We start from the raw sequence: 19,643 nt of genomic DNA on the forward strand, positions 1-19,643 counted from the left end.
CGCAGGGGCGGCTGTCGCGCCGCGGCTGGCGGCCGTAAAGCGCGGAAGGTCAGTCCGGCCTCCCCCTGCCCCAGGTGAGCCGGCGCGGCCCCGCTGTCCCCGCGGCCCCGGCCCGCTCCCCCGGCCCCCGCCGGGGCTCGGCCCGCCCGCCGGCCCTGGCCCTCCCCTCCACGCCTTCCCGCCGCGCTCGCCCGCGGGCCTGCCCCGCTCCCCGCGCTCGGGGGCTCCGGCGGAGGCAAGCAGGCCCAGGCGGCGGCTCCCGCGCCCCCCCGCTTCCCGCCCTGCCCCCCTTCCCCTCAGGGTGGGAGCGGGGAGCGCGGCGGCCCGTCACCTCTCGGCAGGGACCTGAGGCGTGGGGCAGGCTGCGGGTAGGAGAAGCCAGAAGCCTGCAGCTGTAAGGCGCTGAGCGCAGGCACAGGGCGAAGTGCCCGCTTTGGGCCCCGGGCTGAGCCGCTGTGCCGGCACCGCGGCCGGAGGCCCTGCGGAACGGCTTGTGGTAAAACTGGAGTTACCGGAGAGCACGTCTGTTCCTCATTCTAGTTGCTCTGGCCGCAGACTTCGTTTCCTTATTCAGGTAAAGGCCTGACAACATTAATAATCAAACTTATTTGCATCCTGTTAACCTCAGCCTTTATGAAAGATTTCAGAGCGTGGTCTGTGCCTGCTGGCTCTCTCCAGTCTGCCTATTGATGTGAGAGTGTTCTCACCATTCTTCTCCAGCTTTAGTCTGGTTCCTTGCTCATTGTCAAGTTACCCTGATGTCAAAACCAAAGGTACAATGCTCTGTACCCATTACGTGATCCAAGTTTAAATCTTAATAGCAAGGCTGTTGTGTCAGGACTGAATAACTGCTCTTCTGTTTGTTTACTCATCAGCTTTCCCATGTCCACTTATACCCGATCCACCACGTGATGTTTGCCACTGCCAACCTTGTATATAATAAGTGGTAACATGATTCTCGTCTTTTCCTTCCTAGAAGGAGTGGTACTGAGTTAACATCTGAGCACATCTATTTGGTGCTTTAAGAAAACTGTCAAAAAGCTGCCGGGATGTTTCTCCGATTACTGTCAGATGTCCGGTGGCGGGCAGCTAACCCAAAATGGAGAAGAATGACCTGCTCCCGGCGAAGTACCTCAAGTACAGCAGAACCTCACCCAATTTCCTTGCCAGCACAGGCGCAGGTTGTCATCTGTGGTGGTGGAATCATGGGCACCTCTGTGGCATATCACCTTTCCAAGATGGGTTGGAAGGATATAGTCTTACTTGAGCAGGGCAGGTAAGGATTTCCGGTAACAAAACAAAAGAAACAGGACTTCCATGTGTAGCAGCATCTGCTGTGATATGTTATTTCTACCTCTTCGCCAGGATTTGGACCCGTGGAATAAGCTTATACTGAACATTAGTAATGACACTTACTACTATAACAAGCACAGGGCAGACCTGTGTGTGAGCGTGGTCAGTTACCTTGGTTAAAGGCCAGACTCCCCCACAGCCACTCACTTTCCCTCCTCAGCAAGACGGGGAGAAAGTGGGCTGAGAAAGCTCACAGATCAAGATAAAGACATGGAGATTGCTTACCAGTTACTGCCGTGGACAAAACAAACTTGCCTTTAGGGAGAATTAATTTAAAATAATTAAAGAATTACTTTTTTTCATGCTAGTTAAAATAGATTCAGGTAGTGCGAAACAACAAACATTAAAACCCCCTTTCCTTTCCCATACTCAACTTCACTCTTGCACTTCAGGTTCTTTCACCCTCCTCTCTCCACCCCAAGAAACACAGGGGGTGAGTGGTTGGGAGTATGATCAGTGCCGGGCTCCAGTGTGGGTCCTCCATGGGCTGCAGTTCCCATCACGAGAACTCTGCCCTGGCATGGGTTTTCCATAGACCACAGTTCCTTTGGGAGGTATCCATCTGCTCTGGCATGATCACAGGTAATCATGTAAAACACAGCACAGCTGGTGAAGATGGACTGTGTTAAGAGAACTAAAAATCTGTGTAAATCATCCAGCCCCTACTGACCATGTCTGGAAGTAGGATGTGATACATATATGAAGCATTACACCACTAGCAAAGCTCAGAGATGGCAGGAGATGTGGAGGTTATAAGCAAACATCACTAAACCAGCACGCTGTAAGCTGGTAAAAGACTCGGGTTATCTGGTTTGGCTGTTGCAGGATTTAGTGCCCATCTGTGTAACAGCTAAAGCCATTACAGTTTGGCTGAGTACAAGTCTTTGCGTGCTCCTCGGTGAGTTGGATCAGCAGTCTGTGGCAGAGTACGTAGATCCTGTTGGAAACTGACTGTACAGCCCTTACCCAAGTTTAGATTTCTCGTTTAGAGGTAGATTCATGTTATTTTCATTTCAGCAATTTAGGAACCCTGGTTATGAGACACTGCTAAAATTTTGAAGAGTTTGAAGAGATGTTTATTGCAGCAGTCCCCCTAACTAGGTGCTGGACTGAGAATCTTTACCATCTAGCTTTGAGCTTCCCGCCTGATGCTGCCTTCAAGAATAAGTAGCTGTGATTCCTTGACTTTGCATGACTGGGAAGCAGGTAGAATCAGGTTCTTCATAGCTGCAAAGAGAGGAAATGGGGTAGTTGCATCTGGAGATGCAACTGGAGAGCTGCCAGTCAGAGAGGGACCTGGGGGTGTTGATTGATAGCTGGATGAACATGAGCCAGCAGTGTGCCCAGGTGGCCAAGAAGGCCAATGGCATCCTGGCTTGCATCAGAAATAGTGTGGCCAGCAGGGACAGGGAAGTGATCTTGCCCCTGTACTCAGCACTGGTGAGGCCACACCTCGATTACTGTGTTCAGTTTTGGGCCCCTCACTACAAAAAGGCCATTGAATGACTTGAGTGTGTCCAGAGAAGGGCAACGGAGCTGGTGCAGGGTCTGGAGCACAGGTCTGATGGGGAGCGGCTGAGGGAACTGGGGGGGTTTAGTCTGGAGAAGAGGAGGCTGAGGGGAGACCTCATGGCCCTCTACAGCTACCTGAAAGGAGGGTGCAGAGAGGGGGGATGAGTCTCTTTAACCAAGTAATAAGTGATAGGACAAGAGGGAATGGCCTCAAGTTGCACCAGGGAAGGTTTATACTGGATATTAGAAAGCATTTCTTTGCAGAAGGGGTTGTTGGGCGTTGGAATGGGCTGCCCAGGGAGATGGTGGAGTCCCCATCCCTGGAGGTGTTCAAGAGTCAGGTTGACCCAGCGCTGAGGGATCTGGTGTAGTTGGGATCTGTCAGTATTAGGTTGATGGTTGGACTGGATGATCTTCAAGGTCTTTTCCAAACTAGACGATTCTGTGATTCTGAGACCTTGTGAGCAGTGCTCTTCTGAGTGAAATTAGGTGCTAGGCTTCATTTGTAAGGGAGTGTAATCTTTACTAGTTTAGAGTGCAGTATGAATACCCCATTACAGATGCTGTACCAGCTCAGTCTGATACAAAATAGAATATTACATTAGCAGAAATGTCTTATGGTAAGCACAGCACGGTGAGACTGTGCTTCGACTGTTTCAGTTGTCACAGAGAAGGGATGTAGCAAAAAGAATGCCTTACTCAACTGATTCTTTGGTTCAATTCCTGAGAGAATATGGACACGCTAAGCCAAAAGCAGCCTTGTCAAAGGCTTGCATAGGCAAGTGGAAAAAAGCAGGATTGTTTTAGCAGCAGCAAAAATGACTTGGAAATATTGTGGAAGCAGGTTGCAAGAGAGATGCTTAAATATAATTGTCTTGTCTTCCCCTATTTATGCTGTGGGGAGTTTTTAATAGATTTCTTCTCTACAGCAGCCCTTCACCAAATAGCTAGATGGACAGTGGCTTAAGGGCAGTGTAAAAAGGGCAAGAAATATGTGTACCTATCTATGGAAGTTGCTGCACAGTAAGAGGGACTTGGTCTTACTGTAAACTGCAAAGATGCAAGATTCAAATCGAAATTTGTTTTCATTTGGGGGAAATCTTGCTACAGAGAAAGAAAGTATCAGGTTGGCAGGTCGACTTAAGCATAAGGTAATTTTATTTAAAGTGCTTTCTTTGAAAAATGTCAGTGTTTAGAACTAGTTAAAGAGTAATTATTTTGGAATACAATGCGTTTTCAAAAGTGAGCTAAAGGAAAAGCATTCTAGAGGTTGCATTATCCCTGCATCATCCACCTTACAGCTTTTGGTGTGATGTTTGGGGGAGAGGTGGCTGTCTGGTGTGTGCTGTCAGCAGAGCTGCTGGAGCAGCCTGATGGGGGTTGCTCACCTCTCCACCTGTCAGCTGGATGAGGCCTTCTTCACAATCTCCTGCAGGTTGGCTGCTGGTACCACTCGTTTCTGTGCTGGCATCGTGAGCACAGCCAGGCACGTGTCCATCGAGCTGAAGATGGCAGACTATTCAAACAAGCTCTACCAGCAGCTGGAACAAGAGACGGGAGTAAAAACAGGTACTGAAAGTGTAGTCATTGAGTAATCTTTGGGAAACTGAATCAAAGTATTGATGCTGAAATACAAAAGTAATTCTACACTGTCTTACGAGTTGGTGGTTCCTGTTCAGAACCGATACATTTGGACAGAATCAGATAGAAAGGGATGTTACCAATGTACTCAGAAGAATGGGAAGAAGAATATCAGATGGGCAAACTACCTGCAAACTGTGATGATTTTTATATTGTCTGTAACTTGGGCAAACGTAGGTGAATTTTCACAAGGACACCAAAAGTATATTGCAGCACTGGAGCAAATGGCCCGTTTCCTGCACTGATTCACTTCTTAAAAAGAGAAGGTGGTTAACAGAAGCACGAAAGCGTAGGCAAAGCAAGGTATCTTGCTTAAGTCTCATCCTGGAAGTAACAAGAAAACGTGTTAAAATTCTTTCTCTCCCTCCAAAATGCTCAGGCATGTGCCTGATAGGAAGAACTTGGTCACTGAAAGTTTTCTGCTGACAAGGCCTTGTGGTATATGTCAGATTCAACAGAGATTAATAACTGTGCCTGTAATTAAGATTAGTATTAATCTGTTGCAGATGGTGGAGTCACAAAATGTCTGCATTTAGTTGTTGAGGTTTTATTCTTCTGAGTAGTTGTTAAATCACTTTTTTGCCAGTAACCTCTCTCTCTTTTAATAGGTATCACGTGTAAAGTTTAGGGGTTTTTATAAACATGAGTAAATGCAGTAGAAAGAACACAAATCAAAATTAAATTGCTTTTTTGAAAAGTTGACTAATGCAGTTTTTAATTACTAGCTGGTAAGCATTTAAAGTTATTTGGGGATCTGGGGTTTCCAGGCTCCTGAGTAGTGGAAGTGACAGGTCTGCAATTACATTAAAGCAATGGGTCTGAGATTAAAAAGGAATTCAAGATCCTGTCCAAATCTGACTTGACTTTGGTCATTGTCACAGGGTACATGAAGACGGGCTCTATTTCACTGGCTCAGACTCAGGATCGACTAATCTCTCTGAAACGCATTGCTTCATCGCTGAAGTACGTGTAAGCAGGAAATAAAACTGATCTTAAGTTTGCACTAGCTATCCTGCAAGACTAATGACAGCATTTTTCTTACGTTCTGTGGCAGTGTAATGGGGATACCTTGTGAAATTATCACCCCAAAGCAAGTGGCACAGCTCCACCCACTGATCAACATCCATGACCTTGTGGGGGCCATGTATGTGCCAGAAGATGCTCTCGTGTCATCTGCCAATGTGAGTCTGGCTCTGGCAACCGCTGCCTCACGGAATGGTATGAGGTTTTCTTACCTATAGAGTGCTCTCCTGCATGATAGTTATCTTCCGTCCATAAAAAAAAAATCATGTTCTGCATCCCTTTTGGTATTGTAACTGAGCACTGAAGACCAAAACTTAGTTATTTCTGTAAGGTTCGGGTTCTTTAAAACCTATTTTTTCCTCAAAAAACAGACTGAACTTTTTTTAACATACTGAGTCTTCACAGATCTGCTGTGATAGATCAGGCACCAGTTTGTGGTCCTTACTGGTTATATGTTTCTCTGAATAAGCACACACTCTTTTATCATAAAAACAATCCTTCATAGCATCTGACTCAAAATTACACATCAAAAGAGTTTTAATTACCTACAAATGCAAAGGTGTGACTGAGTCTTTGTGGAATATTTCATTGGGCACGTATGCTTTGGAAATGCCTTTGGAACTGTGGTAATAAATGCTGTTTGCCCAGCACTTTGGCAAATTTGGAGTGGTCTAGAAGTGGGAGAAAGGTTAGATGTGGTAACAGAGGTGAAACTCTTTAAGGATGAAAGTCCATCAGATTGTAAGAAGCTACTTAGGAAGATACCTCTCTTAGTTGCTTTTAGTCCAGCTTTTTTTGCAGACTGTTAATTGATTTTTTCACAAAATGACTGATTTCCTAAAAAAAGAACCAGTCTTGCCATCTGAAACTACAGACTTTCTTGCATAAAGAAATCGTAATGGAAAGAAATCTGTAGTTGAGACTTTTTTTTTTCATGTTGTTAATACTAGGGTGTATTTATCACCCACATTGTCAGATGGGAAGAAGTACTGTAACTCTTCACACTCTCAGCCTTTAAATTATGTACAAATTGTACGCGTGACATTTTACAAATAACAGGGTTTCGCTTAAGAATTACTGGGTCAAGAATAGAAATTTTGACTTAAAGAGAAAATAAGCGTTTAGGTTGAGTTCAAGGGTTTAACGTTAGCAGCCTGACACAATAGAAGGAAGGCTTGTGGTATAGTCACTTTCTTGTGTGCTCTTCAGGTGTCCAGATTCATGAACGGACGAGTGTCAGTCATGTCTCAGTCCAGAAGGGTCGTGTGACTGGAGTCGAGACCGACAGAGGGCAGATTCAATGCCAGTACTTCGTCAACTGTGCTGGCCAGGTTGAATTATTAAAATTTTTCTTTCATTTTTTCCTTTGGTTAAGAACATGTGCACTTTCCTCAGGGCTTTTTTTGTTTTTCTTTTTTAATTTTTTTTATGGTTTGTGCTTTGGCTTGGTTTACCAGAGTAGATCAAAGTCATGTTATTCAGCTTCTTAGACCAGCAGGGGTGTGAAGGGGGAGAGCAGTGCTTGCTGTTTGTTTGGCACCAAAGGCTGGATGCTAACCTGCTGAGGAGCACCCTGCGGCTTGTTGGTACAGCTCTGCCCGTGGTCTCTCTCCTCGGGGGTGCACCCTCTGACAGGAAGAATTTTGATTTGGCTTTTAGTGAGACAGTTAAGTCTGTCTCTACCATTCTCTCTCCCCCCACCCCAAAAATTCCTTTTCTTCCTCCCCTCAGTGCCATGTCTTCTCTACTGTAAAAATACATCTGATAATTGATGTTTCTCAGCTAGCAGGTGGCTGCCTTGTTAGTATGGGGTCTGAACAGTACAGGCACCTAAATCCTGACTATTCTAGTGGCTGAGCCTAGTGTTTCTCTTTGGTGTACAGATCTTACTTTTTTTGTAAGTTTTTTAAGTTGATACTTCTTAGTCTTGCATCAGGGCCCCACTTTTCTAGATCTTCTGTGAAGGACAGAAAAACAGTCTTTATCCTAAACAATTCAGATTCTAAGAAAAGAGAAAAAAATCTGTGTCTGTTTAAGGTTTAGGGTACTGAACCAAATCTTACTTGATCTTTTATGAAAGCAACTCACAGAGGTGAGCTGTGCTTTTGTCCTGCCTTTTTTACTGGACTTAGTTTTCTTCTTCTGCATTCTAACCTGCACTTTTTTTTTATTTCAGTGGGCTTATGAGTTGGGCCACTCGGGGGAGGAACCAGTCAATATCCCACTCCATGCCTGTGAACACTTCTACCTCCTGACACATCCTTTGAAGGAACCTCTGGCAAGCAGCTTACCAAGTAAGGATTCTTCAGCTCTACCTCACTTTTCTCGGTGAACTACATCTGCCTTTCCAAGGCAATGTGTAGTTTATGACAAAAAGGCCAACTAGGGGCTATCGCTTCTCAGCTCATTTGGGATTGTGAAGTACATTCTAGCTGAATTGCTCTGAATAGCCTCTTCTGGTGGTAGAAAGACTCTCTTTCCTCACTCTTTGGAAGGCTTTTGCTGCAGAAATTGATTTTCAGAGTTTGTCAACTTAGCAGGAGAATGACCTTGACTCTAGCTTGACTAATAGGTGTGTCTGAGACTTAGATTGTTACATTTGTGGGCTGGAGAGGGTGCTAGCCTTGGCACTGTGTTTTCCTTGCAGGCTGCTGTCCCCAAATGGCCCATCTATTCCTTTCCTCCAACTGAAGCTAAGGCTTTACAATGGCATTTACATGTCTATGAGCTGTAGGGGCAACCAAACACTTGAGGTAATTGCTCCTCCCCCATGTTCTGGCTTTTGGATCTCTTAAAGAAAAGCCCTTGTGTTTGAAAACTGTGGTTGGGAAGTAGAAAGCTTTGCTTATTTATTCAGTCCTTAGCAAGAGTTTCTGCTTCTAGTGAGTAATGTATAGACTCTCCAGGGAATTCAGAGTCCCTGAGTGCCAGAGTCCCTGAATGCTTCATTTCCACTTGACTGAGTAATTTAATTTTTTTTTTTTTTTTTCATGCACACATATATATTCACAGCTTTTCCGTACATGGAAAAAATTGCTACGGAACATGTCAGGTGGAGTATCATAAATGCTTCAAGTTGACACTACCACTGGAAGAAGCAATCCAGGCCTGACTGCTTGTCCTCACCCCAGTGCTGCCCACCTTCTTTGTGCTGGTGGCCTGCAGCAAACTGGATCAGTGACACATCCCCATTAAAATTAACTGTTCTTAATATAGGAAGAGAAGCGGGGAGGGAAAAACAGAACATCTCTTGGTGGAAGGTCTGGTCTTGGGTGCAGTTCCAGTGGAACTAAGCCAGTATAATAGCTCAGCAGTGCCACAAGGGATCTGCCTCCCTCTTGTGTCCTCCCACTCCTGGTAACACTGTCTGCTGGCTTGGGTGCTCTTCAAGTTCAATTCAGTTTACTATGCTGCCCAAAAGTTAACAGGCGTAGTTGTGGTGGGAGTTAAGGCTGGTTTAGTAATCTAAACTGGCTCACCGAGGTGTCACATGAGAACCAGAATGGTGTGAAAGTGTGGGGATGGGGGACTGAGGCTGTCCCTTCTCATGTCAGGAGGCGACTAGCTTGGCCCAGCCTGTCACCAGTCCCCATCACTGGTGTTTGTGGAACAACAGCCTGAGATAGCTATCCCTTCTCTCAATTCCCTTCCCACCTCTTTTCTTTCCTCTGCAGCTATTGTAGACCCAGATGGCAGGATCTACATACGCAACTGGCAAGGTGGCATCCTCTCGGGAGGCTTTGAGAAAAACCCCAAACCTCTCTTCACAGAGGGACGGAACCAGCTGGAGATTCAGAACCTTCAAGAAGACTGGGATCATTTTGGTATGTTAAGGAGGAAAGATTCTCACAGCAATGAAACACGTGGCTTCAGCAGAAGGCAGACTGTTGTTGACCAGCTAGCGTGTGTCTGCCTTTACCTGAAAGGTGTGGGAAAAATGAATATTCTCTCAAATTCATTCATCTCTTCGTTTGTCAGTAATTTGGGTAAAACCCTTTTACCAAGGACTACATCGATACCTGTGTAGTGTTTAGAAACACCCGCTACACCCTGAGCATATATTAATTTCCTCCAGTGCAGCAAGGTACTACATAAACTTTCCAATGCTGTTCTTCGATTTCATTTGATTTTTGACTGTCAGTGCCACATGCTGTGCTCCTCTTGTGATGCTGTAGATCAACACTGTTGACCTGCCATGTAGCCGTGGTATTTTGTTTCTGCAGCTCTCTTCAGCAGTGTCTGCCAAGTGCATTTCCATCAGCAGCGGCTGCTTTGTGGACATAACTTGGTATTGTTGCTTCCCAGACTTCATCCCACCATTGACAGTGCTGGTTTATTATATTACAAATGTTCTGTCTTTCTCTTCCCATTTTATTTGATTCTACTTTTATATTCTGTATGTATTTTTACATGGAGGGCTCTTTATGCAGGAAAGAACATAAAATGGTCTAGGGAGTCCTTCCCCCCCCCCTCTTTTATGCCTGGTAAGTTTGTGCGTGCCCTCTCAATTTTCAGATTTGCCTTTTCTTCAGGGATCCAGTTTTCCCTCTTTGCATCCCTTGTGAATGCACATGCCTCTTTATGTGACTCCAGGCACAGGTGGATTTTCGCTGATTTCTTTCTGCAGTGGTAGTATGTTCTTCCAGCTACTCCCCCAGGTTAAACTGATTAATTTTACTTCCGTTTCTGTGAGGTGCCATATTGACACCATAAAAGTTTAAACTCCAGGGGGTGGAGCCAGGATGGGGTACAGTTTTGTGCTGGCATATGCTAAAGTTTTTTAGATCTATAGATGCCTACAGACTTGCTTGAAGAGAATAGCTTCACTAATGAGTTGCCCGAGCTCTGCACACACTTCCTTTTTGGTTTTCTAGGTACTGCTGAAATGAGAACTCACTGCTTGCAGGCACCCACAAATTGCTCAAGTTTCGGAAGAAACTGCATGCCATGTTCCAGTATTACCCTTTTGTCAGTTCAAACATACTGAACAGTTGAGCAGAGTCAGAACTTACTCAGCCAATATTTGATCCTTTTCTAGGGCTGCAGTTCCTGTGGTTTGAGCTCTTGCGTTACTGCTTTGATCTTTTTCGTTGGAACACCTTTTGATTTTAAAATAGCCTGTACAACTGCTTAAATGTTGGGCTGGATATGAGAATAAATCTAACACTGATCCTTCTTCTTATTAATAAGGAAAAAGTATGTAACTACAGGCTCTGACTCTGGAATTCTCATGCATGAGAGAGGGAAGGGAAATAGCAGGTCAGAAAGACTGTTTCTGCTTGTACCTTCTTAGGTAATGTGAAGTCTGATTATTTTACTCTGTGTGTGTGAAGCTGAGGAGTGTTATTAGTGCTGAATCTTGAGGGCTTTTATCTGGAGTACTATGCAGAGGTAACTTCTGGACAAGAAAAACAAAGTAGATAGCTTGTCCCTTTATTAACATTCTCAAATGTCAGACTGTGAAGAATTGCCGAGGGACCTTTCCAGCGTGACTGGGCAATGAAGTGGCAACGAAATTCAATGAGGATAAATGTGAAGTGACGTGGGTGTGTGGGGGTGGTCTTATTTTCACCATACAAAATTATGGGCTTTGAACTGACCTTGGGGTTGTATTAGTTCTGTGAAGACATCAGCTCAGCAGCAGTCAAAGCAAAAGACAAGTTGTGAATTATTAGGAAAGGAGCAGAAAACACAGTTATTATGCAACACTAAATCCTTGGTGTGCCAGATACTAGGTGGTGTTCTAGGTGCCCTGTTTCCAGAGGGTACCGTGTGACTGGGGAAGGCTTGGTGAAAGAGCAGCAAGAGTCTGATCAAAGCTCAGATCAAAGCAAGGAACGACTGAGTGGGCTGGGAAAAAGAGATGATGGAAGGGAAATAAACAGAGGTCTATGAAATCTTGAATGAGACGGACAGGATAGATGGGGATCTCCTGCTCACCGTCTCTTCTGTTATGACAACTGGAAGGCATCAGAAAAAGTTAGTTGAGTGTGAATTTCAAAACAAAAGAAGCTGATTGCTCATACAATAAATATTAAATGTGGAACTCCTTGTCAGCATCTGTAGGATGTTTTCGTGAGTTTGGGGAAGACTGGTCAAGAAGAGAGATTAATTTAGGGCCTACTAAATAGGGAAAGCATCAGGTTTTTAGGAAATTCTCTGAGCTGATGGTAAGCAGAGGCTGGCAGAGTGTGTGGGACAAGCATCATAGAGATTTGCCTGTTCTGATTCCTCGCTAGGTATCTATTTGATGTCTATTCCTATTGTTTTCCCTAACGAAACTGAACATACTCTTGCACTGTTGAAAACAATACTGGGCTCTTGGTCTGGATTGGTATGGCTGCTTTTATGGTATGCTGTGTGATCCGTTTCAAGTAGTTTAGTTCCAGCAAGTGAATGGTTTATCCTGTGACTGTATTGAAACATGACAACTGTTTCTGTCTGTCAGACAACAGCATGCCTCTGCCGTGCTGTCCGGTGTGAAGTAGCTGAAATGCGTCAAGACCGAAGGCTATGACTTTTTGTCTTTTTTTGTTTGTCTTGTGTCCTAGAGCCACTTCTGAGTGCCCTTCTGCGCAGGATGCCAGATCTGGAGGCTCTGCAGATCATGCAGTTGGTGAATTGCCCAGAGTCCTTCACACCAGATATGCGGTGCATCATGGGAGAGTCGCCCACCGTGCGGGGCTACTTCGTTCTGGCTGGCATGAACTCAGCTGGTATCTCATATGGTGGGGGAGCAGGCAAGTAAGTGGTTTATCACTGTTATGTGTGTAAGTAAGGTTTTAACCAAGAAAAGAGACTGCTCAGGTGATCCTTCTGTGTAGAATGTTCTGGTCAGTATTTGTCACCTTCTCTCTTTCGTTTCCAACTTGAGTGAAGGCGCAGAGCAGTTGCCGTGTTCTGATTACGTTCTCCTGTGCGTATTCCAAATCTGTGTTGGACTCTCCTCCTGTCCTGCACACCTCTCCTCAGGCATCTCATCTCAGTGATCAGCAGCCTGCTCCAGATCAAGTAAGCTTCCTTAGAGCTCACTGGTCTGATTTTTTTTATCTACCAGGAAGAGATAAAAGCTTAGGAAAGCCTATGTTCCCTCATCTTCTGTACTCCATGATCCCCTTTAATTTATTATTTGATTTAAGTCCTTAAGATTATTCAAGTTGACCCAGCAGCTCATTTCTCTGAAAACAGAGAGAATCTGATGCAGATGAAGCACCACATATGTGATGCCAGTGCTGCCAGTACTGTTAAAGACTGTCCTCTGCCAGTGAGCTAGGGATGAAATCCTTTCCCAGTAAAATCCAACTCCTGTGTTAATGCAGATACTTTGACAGGCGTATAAGTGTGATCCCAGCAGCAAAGTTGCTTGCGAAGTGGTCATCACTCCCTCTGATTGTCATTTGGTTTTGGCAACCCAACATCCCTTCTGCCATACAGCCTTCTTAATGAGCTGCTCATTATTCATGGCAGGTGTTAGTATCTGCACTTGTCTCCACTAGTTTCTGTCCATTGTCTAGTAATTTAGCTCACCAGGGAAGCAACTCATGATTGCTTTTCTTTGTCATATAAAATAGAGAGAATCTTTGCAGAGAGGTTCTCTAAGAATCAAAATAATTTCTGAAGGTAAAAGCACTATTTATCCATTTGTTGCTACAGCCTCAAGATAAGCAGCTTAGCTTGCTAATGTAACTTTTAATGATCAGTCTCAAACCCCTTTGTTTTTCTGTTTACTGACTGTGAACAGATCCTTCTGCTCTGCTTTGGTCTGAGCTGCCTTTGTCCTTTAGCTCTGGAGCATGCCTTCCTCCTTCACTGCTAGAAGTGTAGCTAAACATAACTTGGCTGGCACCTCGTGCTGAAATGAATGCTGTCACTGATGGTTTGTGGCTGAGCCTACACCAGGTACTGAAAAATGACAAAGCAGTCAGCCTCCTAACTCCAACCTAAACGTACGCAGCACCTCCTTCTGTAGCATAGCCCGAGGACTTGACCGTGTCAGCCAGGCTACCTGTCCAGGCTCTGGCTTCATTTACCACGTGTCCTTAACTTCCTGCTGCCCTGTATGTTTCATTCTCATGGGAAATTAATAATTTGGAAATCTGGTGGATGGGTTTTATAAAGGGAAACCTTCCAGATTCTGCTAGTATTGAGAATACCATGCTAGTTTTCTTCTCTCTCCCTACTGCCACACATTATGTCCAAATTGCCTTGCTTCTGACTTCAAAGCTAGACTATCCCTTAAGACATTGGCTGATATCTCAGTTTTCTTTACTTCTTCCATCAGGTACCTGGCAGAGTGGATGGTAAATGGGTATCCATCAGAAAACGTCTGGCCTCTGGATTTGAAACGTTTTGGTACCCTTCAGAGCAGTCGCACTTTCCTCCGTCACCGTGTGATGGAAGTAATGCGTAAGTGAGGTCTCTGCATTCAGTGCTGGCCAGGATCTCAAGGATTTTCCTCTTTGCTGCGCCACTTCTCATCTGTCATCACTCTGAGAACAATTTTCTTTCTTCCTGGCCTCCTTTTTGGCAATACAGCCTCTTCCCAGGAGAAAGGAAAGGATGGGGGTTTTTTTGTATCAGCGGTGCTCTTATTAGCTTTTCTTAAAGAAACGCTGTTGGTACCGTGCTCTCTCCTATTTCTGTGCTTTGCCTCTGGTGTGGGGAAATTTGTGCGTATCGGTGTAGGACTCCAGCCTAATAAAACAATGCCAAGGTCTTCACTGGGAATATTACACTATCTCAAACACTGCTATCCTGTGCACGTCATTACAGTGTGGAAATGCTGTCACTTCCAACTTACGAGTGTGTGAACCAGTTATCTTAAATCATTCAGGAAGTCTTCGTAGATGTATTCTGCTTTCTCCTGTCAAAGTTTGCAATAAATACCTTGCAGAATAGATTTGAGATGTCATTGTTCCTGTCTAAAGCCATACTTAGTTTCCTCCTATTGTTTGATTCTCTGTCTTGAGGTAATGTGGACGACTTCTTTTCAGGTTTCAAATGGAAGGATGAAGTGCTCCACAAGTTGCAAAACAGGAATAATTATTTGGATACCAAGTCTAAACTAAAAACATGTGTTCGAGTAAAAGCAGAGAAGTTGGGTTAAACCTCTTAGGCCTGCTATATCCAGGAAATAAAAACCTTATGCTTTGACCTTCCTCCCAGAAAAATCCCTTTATACTCTTGGCATTGTTCTGTGGTTGCTTTCCAATACAAATCTCAACTCTGAGAGCTACAGAATCACTCTAGTTTTTAGAAGATAAGTCCTGTACTCAATTTCTGCAGTGTTATGTTCCCATTCTAATCTATTTTTCCCTCTACCCATGCTTTCAGGAGTACCAGTACCATATAATGCCAATAAAAACATTAAATCTTTAGCTATGAGACAAAAACAATATAAGCATTCACTAAGAAATATTCAGCTTATCTTCAGTTTTAAGCAGTTTATGACCTACGTAGAAACTTAACATTTATAAAGAAGTATTCAAGTATCTTTGAGTAACTGCTCCCCCCTGGTAACCAGGGAGGATGCTAAACATTTATTAGGGTAACTTGTTTTCTAAATAAGAATAGTCTGTATTTTCTGAAAAGGTATAGGAGCCATTTGGAAAAGCTTCAATAATCAGAAAAGGCTGAACTGCCAATATTTAAGAAGCTGAATTAGATGATTCTTGTAGCTGTGGGCTGCCTACCCCAGCATTAGTATTGTCAGAATGATAAGTGTCTGGTATAGCGTGCTGTCAGGGAAGAATAATGCATAATTAATGCTAGTCAACATGACTTCATGAAAAATAGGGAGTTTTTGTTATCTTGACAGTATTGTCATGAGACCATAAGTATCTATAAATGTAAGTGTTCTGTGCAAATATTGTTACTCTGATTCTGAATAGCTATAAACAGATCAAAACAGATTTGTCGATTTTCAAAAACAGAAAAGGAAGGTCAGAACTGTTTTGAGGCAACGTTGTTAATGGTTCAAATATTAGTAAGTATTGATCATCTGGAAGAAAATCTTAGATAATCGCTTCGCCTAATAACGGATCTTTGTGACCATTGCAGCCCTCATGTGTGATCTGAAAGTTCCCCGCTGGGACTTCCAGACTGGCAGGCAGCTGCGTACTTCACCGTTGTACGACCGTCTGGATGCGCAGGGAGCCAGGTGGATGGAGAAGCATGGATTTGAGAGAGTCAAGTATTTTGTCCCACCTGGGAAAGGTGAGATTGTATTCTCCTCTGCCTAGTTCATCCCTGTTGCTCTGTGTAAAATCCTAGTTCATCCAATTTATGAATTGTCGCTTTGATTCTTCTTTACATTAGATCTGCTGGATTTGGATCAGAGCAAAACCTTTTACAAACCAGACTGGTTTGATATTGTGGGTTCCGAAGTCAAATGCTGTAAGGAAGCAGTTTGTGTCATTGACATGTCATCTTTTACCAAGTTTGAAATAAGCGTAAGTACCTAGGAAGTGACAAAGCATCAGCTTGCTAAAGGTCGCCTTTAGTTTATTATTGACTGCTTTTGCAAAATTCTGTGTGTCCTATTGAGGATAGATAGAGGAAGTCAAGCTATATGACCAAATTCAGGTTATACCACAATATTTAGCACAGATGGCTTTTTGTCTGTCAAAGGCCCAGTTTATAGAAATACCAGCTTAGTCTATAAATGGAATTTGACCTCTGGCACTACGTCACCATTGTGTCCTATCACGCTCGAGACATCCGTGTCACTATCATTACAAATTGAAAGAATTTGGGCCAGGACGTTGATGCGATCTTAAACAGCCCCAGTGGATTTGTATTGCTCAGACAGCTCGTCTGACTTTCTCTCCCTTTCAATTCATGTAGTCCACAGGAGACCAGGCCCTGGAGAGTCTGCAGTATCTCTTCTCAAATGACCTGGATGTGCCAGTTGGGCATGTTGTGCATACAGGCATGCTTAATGAGAAAGGGGGTTATGAGAACGACTGCAGCATAGCACGGCTGAGCAAACGCAGGTAGGTATGCAGACAGTGTCTTTATCCATCACCCTTTGGGTGTTAGAGCCTTTAAGAACCTCTTCTTGGAGATCATAAACCTTCTTCCCCTCTGTAAAGAAAAAAAGAAGAGTCTTGATTCTCTACTTAGGTTCCTGATTCAGTAACCCAAATGAGGATGAGCTCCTGAATTTACCAGTATTAGGGAAAATACACCTTTTTCTGGGACTACAGAGGAACATAGATTCCTACAAAATGTTAGGCCTTCAGATGTTTAATTTCTCAACTGAAAGACGAATTGTTTTCAGCAGTCATTAGAGTTTATTAATTTAGGTCATCATTTAAAGCACAAACCAAACGGTTCCTCATTGTCTCCTGGCCAATCTCCTCACTGGAATTGTATGCTGAAAATGCTACTTCCTGATGATTTCAACTTTCATTGCAGTATGGGTACACTAATTCTCAGCTCTGCAGTCTCATGGCTCTTTTTTGTGCTCTCTGGTGCAAACTGACATGGTAACAGGATCTCATCCTTAGACTCAATAGTTTGGGCTCTCTGGCATTTAATAAAAAAACTTTCTCATTTAAAAACTTCTTCACGGACATGTCCCAGCTGAATGTTGGTTTTATTTCTCTGGACCATTTTCCATGCATGCGTTCATTGTATTGGTGTGAAAGCATTCTTCTTTGCTGCTCTTTCAATTGGAAGCAGCTTTTCTTTCTCTTCCTCTTCTGTCTGCATTCATGTATTGCTTAAAAGTATTGTCCTTCTCTGTGTGAAACCAGTAGCTTTCCTCCTTGCCTAGTCATTTCTGCAGATGTTATCTCTGTCAATAATGTACTTTAACATCACAGTTTGCATGAAAGAGACTTATGCAACAAGTAGCTCATTTTCACGTATCAAGTGGAGTTCTGTTTTTGGAAACTGTTAATAATAACCGCCATTGTGTGTGAAGACTTTTGCTGAAACAAGAAATTGCTGTGTGAACCATGCACCCTTCTGACTGTCAGAGTAGACAATCGCTGGTCATGAAGAGCTGTGAAAACCTTCTGCGAAATGATTGTGACTTTTGAGCTACCCTGTGAACTTTCTGTAGAACTGCCTGTGTTCCACTTGTAGTCACTTCTTGTCACCAGACTACTGCTAATGCTTGAAGGCTGGGATTTCTTGTCCTGACAGATGTGATGGCATTGATCCAGAGACTTTAGCTGTGGTTTTTGCAAACCAGCTTGTTTTGGTCTCCTGTTAGCTTGGAAGCTGCTGAATGGCTCCAGTAGTTTGGGGACAAAGAACACACTGAATTATCTTGTGGCTGTCCATTCATTGTTTCTTGGTTTCAATTTGTCTGTTCCAGCTTCTTCATGATTTCCCCTACTGACCAGCAAGTCCATTGCTGGGCCTGGCTGAAGAACCGCTTGCCTGACGACAGCAACCTGACCATGGAAGATGTGACCTGGAAGTACACGGGTAAGAAGCCACTGAAAGCAGACCTCCTTATACAGCCTGAAACCACAAATGGTGTCCTGTGCTGCGTGCCAATTAATTGTTTGAAGCGTCTAGAAGTGGTGACTGGGTCTCCTTCCCAAACAGTTGGATGAAAACAGCAATTCAGAGACTTCTTCCTAGCAAGCCATGAGCTGGGAGACAGCTTTCCTTTCCTGTGGACTGTCAGGAGAGAGAGTTTAATGACTCTTCTCCGTTCTTCAACGTAAACGTACCTGTTAGTTCCATAGACACTAAGACTGTAGAAATTGGGGCATGCGCATATGCCAGTTAGACACTGGGCAAGGCTCCTCCAGTCTCATCCTAATATTGTTATCTTCCCCTCTTCAGCTCTCAATCTCATTGGCCCCCGTGCTGTGGATGTCTTGTCAGAGTTGTCATATGCCCCAATAACTCCAGAACACTTTCCCTCTCTCTTTTGCAAGGTGAGTGACTGTGCTTCCTTCCTCCTCACCCTGCTGGGTTTTTCAAAGCATGTGTGGAAGGAGAGGAAGAATTATGTTTTGGGTAGTTAGAGGGGAATTTAGATTTACGTAGAGGTTTACTGCAGTTACTGAGCTAGGTTGGTAGTGAGCCCACTAGGCTCACTTTAACTACTTCTATTTGGGTTCTGCTTGCTAAATATATAGGTGAGTATGCATTTGTTTTCAATATTCCACTCACTGTAGGCTTGGTGCCATTTGATATCTTGGCATACTTCATATAATCAGTTATGAAGCTGTCCGAGGGGCAGCTGGGATCTGCGGCTTGGGAGTCATTGTCTCCTGTCACAGTAAAAGGCTGAGCAGATAGCTGCTCTTCAACTTCTGCCTTGTATCCAGAATACAAGTCTGTGTCCTGACCTAGTTCCAAGGCTTATTGCCAAGCATCATGAAGTGATTAAGAAGTCTGGATAATGTGACATCACTAGTTGAATTTTTAATTTAAATTCTTTGCAAGTATGTGCTGGTGGTGAACTGCGGGGAGGAAAGGGGAGAGAGGGCTGGCCGGTGTGGTTTGTATTACGCATTGTGCTCCTTCTGGATCTCTGTGCTGTGTTCCAGTTTGGATGATTTCACCCCCTCTGATTCTGCAGGAGATGAGCGTGGGCTATGCTAATGGCATCCGTGTGATGAGTATCACTCACACAGGAGAACCTGGATTCATGCTTTATATCCCCATAGAGGTAAGAGTACACTGTAGCCTTAGCTAATTAAAACAGTTGCTTGCATGCATAATCAGAAACACTTTCCGAGTTGAAATGTCTGGTTTGTACCATGAGAAAGCTGCCTGCAGGCAGCAGGGGCAGTTTCCCTGCTTTGTATTGCATTCCAGTCAGGCACACCTCTTGTGCTCCAGTGGCAGGGCACAGTCAGATGCTGTTGCTGTCTCCTGGTGTTAGTCTGCATCTCTGTCTTTCAGAGTCTCTGTCTGAGAGTCTTTCACCTCTCATTTGCAGTACGCCCTTCACGTGTACAACGAGGTGATGAACATGGGACAGAAGTACGGGATTCGGAACGCCGGTTATTACGCGCTCCGCAGCCTGCGCATTGAGAAGTTCTTTGCATTCTGGGGCCAGGATCTGGATGCTTTTACCACTCCTATGGAGTGTGGACGCGAGTTCCAGGTCAAGCTGGAAAAGGTACAGTGGACAACTG

General features: G+C 44.2%; 1 protein-coding gene across 8 annotated transcripts in view; it reads left to right on the forward strand.

The window, feature by feature from the left end:
• The first annotated feature begins 13 nt into the window (after nt 1–13).
• The window catches only part of PDPR (pyruvate dehydrogenase phosphatase regulatory subunit), a 28,773-nt gene continuing 9,143 nt past the window's right edge, over nt 14–19,643 (forward strand). The window contains exons 1-17 of one of the 8 annotated variants that reach the window (XM_074839576.1): nt 14–74; nt 980–1,276; nt 4,301–4,434; nt 5,388–5,469; nt 5,561–5,724; nt 6,739–6,860; nt 7,706–7,823; nt 9,204–9,353; nt 12,081–12,273; nt 13,811–13,935; nt 15,589–15,744; nt 15,847–15,980; nt 16,375–16,523; nt 17,858–17,970; nt 18,337–18,431; nt 19,082–19,171; nt 19,445–19,627. In XM_074839576.1, coding sequence (XP_074695677.1) covers nt 1,050–1,276; nt 4,301–4,434; nt 5,388–5,469; nt 5,561–5,724; nt 6,739–6,860; nt 7,706–7,823; nt 9,204–9,353; nt 12,081–12,273; nt 13,811–13,935; nt 15,589–15,744; nt 15,847–15,980; nt 16,375–16,523; nt 17,858–17,970; nt 18,337–18,431; nt 19,082–19,171; nt 19,445–19,627 — 2,235 coding nt within the window. In that variant the 5' untranslated portion in view covers nt 14–74; nt 980–1,049. Of the gene's footprint in view, nt 75–107; nt 575–976; nt 1,277–4,300; nt 4,435–5,387; nt 5,470–5,560; nt 5,725–6,738; nt 6,861–7,705; nt 7,824–9,203; nt 9,354–12,080; nt 13,429–13,810; nt 13,936–15,588; nt 15,745–15,846; nt 15,981–16,374; nt 16,524–17,857; nt 17,971–18,336; nt 18,432–19,081; nt 19,172–19,444; nt 19,628–19,643 lie in introns of those variants that run through there. The other 7 variants (XM_074839575.1, XM_074839573.1, XM_074839574.1 and 4 more) reach the window with 7 other exon arrangements.

The sequence above is a fragment of the Strix aluco genome, chromosome 14 (assembly GCF_031877795.1).
Source record: "Strix aluco isolate bStrAlu1 chromosome 14, bStrAlu1.hap1, whole genome shotgun sequence".
In the NCBI taxonomy this organism is placed as follows: domain Eukaryota; kingdom Metazoa; phylum Chordata; class Aves; order Strigiformes; family Strigidae; genus Strix; species Strix aluco.